The sequence below is a fragment of the Syngnathus scovelli genome, chromosome 12 (assembly GCF_024217435.2).
Source record: "Syngnathus scovelli strain Florida chromosome 12, RoL_Ssco_1.2, whole genome shotgun sequence".
In the NCBI taxonomy this organism is placed as follows: Eukaryota; Metazoa; Chordata; class Actinopteri; order Syngnathiformes; family Syngnathidae; genus Syngnathus; species Syngnathus scovelli.
In genome coordinates, this window is record NC_090858.1 from 721,241 (window position 1) to 728,637 (window position 7,397).

Consider the following 7,397-nt stretch of genomic DNA (forward strand, 5'->3'; position numbering starts at 1 on the left):
AAATGCGGAATAGTGTTGAAAAAGCTGCACCTTTTAACAGCCTGCAGACGTTGAGTGGAAATCAGGTCACGGTTTGATTTGATCATTCACCATACGCCCTGCCCTGTAGTTTGTCCCAAATTGCAGAAAGCAATTGTGCTGTTTTGCCACAGCCCTCCCCTCATTTGTGCACGGACATAGTCACTCCCAACCTACATTGAGGAAAAACACGCCTTCTAAGGTGATATGGCACACCGCTGTCACAAAAGGTGGATGGATACACATTATTTGTTCCATCTGGCTCAAAATGACTGAGCAAAAATACACATTGTTACGAATGAATTCTTTTGGGCCAGTTAAGTGAAATTTTCAAATCACATCTCAAGAGCTCTCATGGCACACCAATGTGCCCTGGCAAACTCGGGGCGAGTGGAGCGAAAGTCCACGCATGTGCTCTTTTTGCTTGCCAGATGTGGATGAGGCGCACGTACAGTACAACATTTATTTTGTTTGGATTCTTGTATATGGACACTGTGGAATTGATACGCCTACGACTACTTTCCCAAATTTCCCTCCGTCTCTTTCGGTGGAGTGTGTCCGGCCGGGATGGGCAGGCGGCCACGTCCATCCGCCTCATCCATCAAGCTTTGGGCACACAGAGGGTGACGGCTAACAGAGAAGAGGCAGATGTTTGTCGTATGTGTTCACAGTCACGAGGGACGTCATTACGGAGAGGACAGAAAAACATGTAGCTGATTAGCAGCTTATTAAGTCAAGGACATTGACTCGCAAGAACATACTGCTTTCATTTGGGTCTGGAATGTTGACGGATTGCTCATGCTAAAGTAGCAGCGAGGACTGTGCATGTGGTCCCCTGCAAACGTATTAGAACAGAATGGCAGATTTCTTACTGACAGGTGTGTGCGATTGCTCCAACAATAATAATGGATAAGCTCGCCTGCGGAAAATGCATTTTTAGTAGAGGCGTGACCAATAATGAGACTTGTAGTATGTCCCATCCAGTTTTGGGACCTACAAAAATGAAATGGTCCAGCGTATTGTAAATTCAATTTGCACTGTGGGAGTCAACCTCTTCCACAGTCTCTGAATTTGCGCCAGAACCTGAATTATGGGTTTATTAATAATAATCTTTTTTGTCACACAAGCATATGCAGGTGGTGGTGTGAAGTGAAATGTAATCCTGATCGAAATTAGACCTGACCTTGATGGAGGTCTTTGCTTGGCTGAGTGCCATTCTAGCCCAAAGGTAACTCAATCTGTACCACCTACCTCCGTTTTAAAAAATAACAGCTGCTCTGTGTTTTGAACCCCACCAAGAAAAGTAACATTTTTGCATTATTAAGGCTTGTCTTTCAGTTTATGCCCAATGTGGAATCGTCTGAGTTCTAATATTCATGAACACACCGTTATGTGCTGAGCAAATCAAAAGGTAAAGGATGCGAGAATTTGGGGAATGCAAGAAAGTGAACAGAGCACCAAAGAAAGGATGGAAGTCCTGAGCGGCGGTAATGGCTGAATGGTAATGTTGAAAATCTCATCGGTGTTTGCCTCTACAGCGGGATGCCCTCAATTGTCCTGTCTTCTCTCTGAACAATAGGCCCTGCCACGTATTGTAGTCGAAGTGGATTTACTGCAAATCACATCAGCCATGTCAAGCACTTTTCTTCCACTCCTCCATATAGCTTCAGCCTGTTATGGAGTTTCCTATTGTATCCATCAATGACAACGATACGTCTGCATTTTATTTGAGTTAAGGTGTCAAATGGGCTTAATGTTATGAGCCAGGCAAAAGTGCGCCATTGAATGTGCCTCAAGATGATTTCACTCTTATATAAATGTTCCACGCCACGGTAGTTTGTCTTTCTGAAAACAAACGCTAAAAAAAGCACATAAACAGCAAATAGTAACAAGCTATATAGTAGTTTGAAGAAGCAACCCATTTAAGATCATGAATTTATAGTTTTCTCATTATGGACATACCAAGTCTGACAGGACTGGAAATGTGGAAATTCAGATGACTATAGAAGTTGCAGTCTTTGAAATCAGCTGATACATTTTTCATCAATGCAGTCACACCTTCAGACATCACACACAATCTTGCCAAGCACCCATCCTGCCGGTATGTCTGATCTTGATTAAGGAGGAAATATAACAAGAAAAGTACGCGGGAAACATATTTAAAATAACAGTGCTCACACTTTCTGTCCGATTGCATGTCCAAGCTTTTATATATACTATATAAAAACATATACTATATTTTCTTGTTTTCATTTTTCCTCTTCTGCTCTGAAAGGCTACGTCTAGTACGCACTCGCACCTTTTTGCCTCGTGGCCAGCCTGTCCTTTGCATTATCTTTAACAAGCTTCGAAGGGTGGACTTGCATTTCTCTCTTGGCTGACAACTTGTTGTTCCCAGTTACTGTATGTCTGCCTTCTGCTGACAGCTTTGCTTGCCGTTCTTTGGCTTTTTTCCCCCCATCCTTTTTGCACATGTCAGGTCCAGTTTAGCACTTGAAGGCAGGATGTGTCAAAATCACAGCTCATTCTCTGGCACAGGCAGTCCCGCTCGCTCCCAAGGTGAGTCAGAGCTCGTCAGCACTCTTATGGAGGGAGACATAACCCCTCATCGCATTGCTCTGGTAGACGGCAGCTGTTAATAACCTAGTCGTGTTTTGTCAGGGAGAGTGCTCATCTCATCTGCGCTCGCACGTTTGGGGAAAAGGAAAGAGGAAGCAGAGAGGTGCCAACCGGCTAAAGGGTCGAAGTGGGACAAGCTGGGACAAAGACGCACAAAATACACAGCGAAACAAAGTGAATAAATACTCTTTAGACTGTATAGTTGATATTTACAGATATTCTCATGACACAAATGATTGATGAACAGAAAAGGGCCATCTTAACCCAAGGAAGAATGCTGCCAATTGCAACAAGAGCCCTAAAGTTGAATCAAATACATCCTGCTGACAAAAAAACAAATCCATTGATTCGGAGCACACTGAGTTCTGATGCGGTCCTGCGCTTCTCTCCTGTCGTCATGCCAAAACCAGCCCGCTGCGTGATTCAATCCGGGCCAGCGGGACGGCTATGAAAAGTGAAAAAATATGACAGTGACCCTCCAGCTATACGACGAGAGCTGTAATTTCCCACTGTGGGTGAGAATGTGAACGTGTAGAGGCCAAGTGCTGAATCCTTGTGATTGGATGAAGAAGCCAAGGAAGAGCAGTCTGTTAACATTCAAATTAGGACCACGCAGATACCACCAGGTGTCTGACTGGAATGTATTCAATAACGAGGAGGGACAACACATACTATAGCATCCATCCATTTTACGAACGACGAGGGTCGCGGGCGTGCTGGAGCCTATCCCGGCTGGCTTGGGGCAGTGAACTGGCTGCCAGCCAATGGCAGGCCACACGTAGACCGACAGCCATTCGCATCTGGGGACATTTCAAAGTGTTCAATTAACCTAGCTTACTCGTTTTTAGAACGTGGGGCGGAAAATAGAGTAGCCTGAGAAAAAGCCCTACAGGCACAGAGGGAACATGCAATCTTCTCGCAGAAAGGCCGAAGCCTGGATTCAAATCCTGGACCCTTGTACTGTAAGCCGGATGTGCTACGCACACATACAAAGTAGCATCAGTATTAAATATGACAAAAAAAAAAGACAAAAATAATCAAGGAATGACAAATACAGAAGATGAACTGTAGACCCTGCTCCGTTTCTGCGTACGTCTTTGGGTACCTGCTTTGACAAATTCCTGCGCATGAACGACTTTGTAATTGTTTGTCTCCTTGGTAGGGACGGTTCCTGACAGCTAGGAGCGAAGAGGACATATTTGCTCATCTGGGTCTTGAGTACGTTGAGCCTTGGCAGAGAAATGCATAGGCATTCACTTCTTCTTCCATTTGTCAAAGCCGCCGCCGCCGTCGCCATTAGGCCCATTCATCTGCTGCAAAAGTCTTGCTTTTGATTTTCATACAGTTGTTTACCGCTGATGCTATTTGCTGTTTTGTTTGCTTGTGCATGATTGATAATGTACTAGCTCATTCACTGTTATCAGGAAGTGAATAAACACACCCCTTCATTCACCGTTTGCTTGTCTCCAAGTGTTGTAATGACATGCAATACAAAGACGATTGCTCGCCTTTGAGGGAGACTGAAAGAAGCACCGGGGGAGGCAGAAAGAGAAAGCCAAGTTGGGGGAGACAGGAAACAATGAAAAAGAGTGGTGAGGGCTTGTCGAGAAAGATGTTGCAATCACTCTCTCGGCAGGAAAGTGCTCAGCGTGAAGCAGAAGAAGGTCTTGTGGGAATTGAGCGGCGGGTAATGAGCTTCAGATGAAGAGCCTTCCGTGTCGCCATTCCATTTAGCCTCTGTTTCAGTCCACGTCCAACGCAGATCAATTTAGCTGCCGTTCGATTATCCAACATTCTTTAGCCGACGAAACGTCTCAATCACACAGCAGAGTCAAATGAGTGGCAATCCAGAATGAGTCAACGGATGCGGATATTTGAAAGGCAACACTGTAGTCATTTTGAAATTCACAATGGAGCCGTGTGACCATTTTGTGTAACACATACAAACGCAAAACGTGTTTTTACTTGATTTTCTTCAATACCGCTATGTTTACTGTTAGTTTGCAGTCTGAATATTTGAGAAGGAATTCCATTAGCGATCACTGTCCAAATGTCAATTCGTCCTTGCCTTTTCTATTTGGAAGTTGCCAATTGTAAAAGCACATACCTTTTGTTTATTCATTACTTCAAGTCAATCCCATATCCATTTTCTATTGCCTTTGGCTTGCATGCGTGCACGCACGCACGCACGCACGCACGCACGCACGCACGCACGCACGCACGCACGCACGCACAAGCTTTTTTCCACCCAATTTTGATGTCTGAGAACAAAGATGATTGGTATGTGACAACATGATAAATTGGATGCAGTCATTTCCACGTAAGTCATTTGCTGATGTTGTGATTCAGTTATTTCTATGCGTGAAATGGTATTCAATTTTCAGTGTTTACCCAGCCACCCAGCCAAGAGCCCTGACGTTTGATGCATTCTGTTTGGCACGGCATTCAGGTGTGTATTTGAAACTTGGATGGTCTGATATTTCACCTGACCTTTTGATAAGCATGTACAATTTGTTATGCGGCAGTGTAAAATGACATATGGCCGTCCTGCATCTCGGTCTATGCGTCACCGCAGATGTCACATGATTGAGCGAGAGAGCTGAGGATGATATGTTGACAGGTTGCATTGATGGAAAGTGTTCAATGATGAATGCTCTGTTCTTTGAGAAGGACACGCGCACTCAGGGGAACGTGCATCAAACAGCCGTCCCCTCCACAACGAACCCGAGCATTCCATAAAATACGACTGAATGTTACTTGACTTTCTATACGTTAAGTTATGAGGGATAAAGTGCGATGAAATATGAACCCCCACTGAACACAGAATGATCCAAATAATGATGGCAAAAATAATGAACGCTGAGGCCTTTTTTTTTTTTTTTTTTTTTACAATTTCCAACGATTCGGAAAAATGAATACCCAAATTGAATAGCCACCTTCTAACATAGAATGTCATCTTGAAAGGCCAACCATAGCGGAACCTAAATGAATTGCCAACAAGAAGCCAGAAAAAAAGAAAGTTCCAACTGTGATGGATGGATTGTCATTTGGTGGATGAATGATCCATCCAACTTTGCCTCTTAATATTAACGATAATAAGATACAATCTACTTGCTGCAAGCACAAGTAGGGTGCTATGATTACATTTGGAGGTGATTGAACACTTTCTTCACTTAATGTAAAAGGCTTTGATTTACATGACAGCGGCTGTGTATGGATGTGGTGAGCAGTGCGGGGACCACATATTGATATTGTGATGTATCATATCATGTTCTCTTAAGAAACAGCAGTGATACACCAGCATCAAATATTCATGTTGAATGCAAATGTGTGACCCAGAAATCAATTTTGTTTTTATATATCCTCCCAAACAGATATTATCGAAATATAAAATATACTGAAATATGATTTGACTTCACTCTCAACAAGGCAGAGGCATATCTAATCATCAGGAACAAAATTCGGAGCAGAACTCCTGCAACAAAGTTTCTTTTGTTTTCTTCAAGAAGACAGTGATTTATTGGCTGCTTGCGTTGGGGTTCCAGTGCATATGTTGGGAGCGACCGAGCGAGCGAGCGACCACTCAAAGCCAACACAGAAGGTGACAGAATAAGGACACGGCGGCGCATCCTTGCCTCTCAAGGCCCGTCACAAAGTCAGTTGAGCCAGAGTGAAGCCAAAGCAATGTGCTGTGACCAGGTCCCAGACAGCACAACAAAGTGATTGCAAGACAGCACCCAAAGAATGCCCACAGGCTACTATCGCACAGTCAGATAGAAAATAACCCTGAAGCTACAGTGGCATCACATAAGTAATGACATGCCTCATATTTTTGTGAATGTTTCATAGAATATTTCAGCATGGAAAAAAAACATCTGTTGGATAATATTTAAAATGGCATTTTTTGTGACAAAAACGTTTTCTGCTGCCATTCCGGTTGATCTCTACCCTCTAATAATAATAAGGGTTAGGGGAATAAGTCAATTGAGAACCTTAATGGGAGGTTAAGACCACTTATCTTGTAAAGTCTCTGAAATGACTTGAGTATGTGTATTGGTAGTAACGCCTAGAAGAAAATTAAAAATCTCAAAATGCCGCTGAGGGGTTGAGATGATCTGGTATCATGATTTTTTTCCCCATGCCAAGTCATTGTGACACTTGATGATTGCTTCTATTTAATAGATGAGGAAGTGTTTTCACTGGGGAAATTTCAATGCATCTTTAATTGTCCATCTCGCACAAAATGAGTTCCTGTCCTAATTTATTTGCCTTAATTTATCAACAAGCTCACTTGAGAGCCTGAACCTGCATTGATTTGTGCCTATGCAGTGATTTGAGCAGCAGCGCTTCTTACAGTTGGACAGGATGCGGCTTCCTGCTGTTACAATGCTCTATGTTTCAAGCGTTACATTACACGGCAATTTGAAAAAGACGTGCTGAGAAAGCTACAAACAAACAAAGCGAAAATCAAGTCAAGGTCTGTCTCCTGCAACACTTTGGATCCTGGGCACTCCCTCAGTCTAATGAGCTCGCTCATGCCTGCTACTTTGACCGAGCTGCAGTATCGTAATCGCTGGAGGATTTAGAAATATGGATTTCTTTTTCAAAGATGCTGCTCTTTATCCACCACTTCCTAAGTGTTGTAAAATAACAAGACAAGACTTGCTATTAGCTGAGAAGATTGAAAATGGCTAAATGTAAACGGTATCACTTCAATGCCACGCTACTCTCAGATGGCCGACCCCATCTTGATCTGTTAA

General features: G+C 43.3%; 1 protein-coding gene across 3 annotated transcripts in view; it reads left to right on the plus strand.

The window, feature by feature from the left end:
• The window catches only part of dntt (deoxynucleotidyltransferase, terminal), a 29,106-nt gene extending 25,012 nt beyond the window's left edge, over positions 1 to 4,094 (plus strand). Inside the window, exons 11-13 of one of the 3 annotated variants that reach the window (XR_007485115.2) lie at positions 2,498 to 2,577; positions 2,680 to 2,811; positions 3,800 to 4,094. Coding sequence is in view for 2 of the 3 variants with exons in the window: in XM_049736229.2 (XP_049592186.1) it covers positions 3,800 to 3,886 (87 nt within the window). In the remaining variant the exon portion in view is untranslated. The other 2 variants (XM_049736229.2, XM_049736230.2) reach the window with 2 other exon arrangements.
• Positions 4,095 to 7,397: the final 3,303 nt, after the last annotated feature.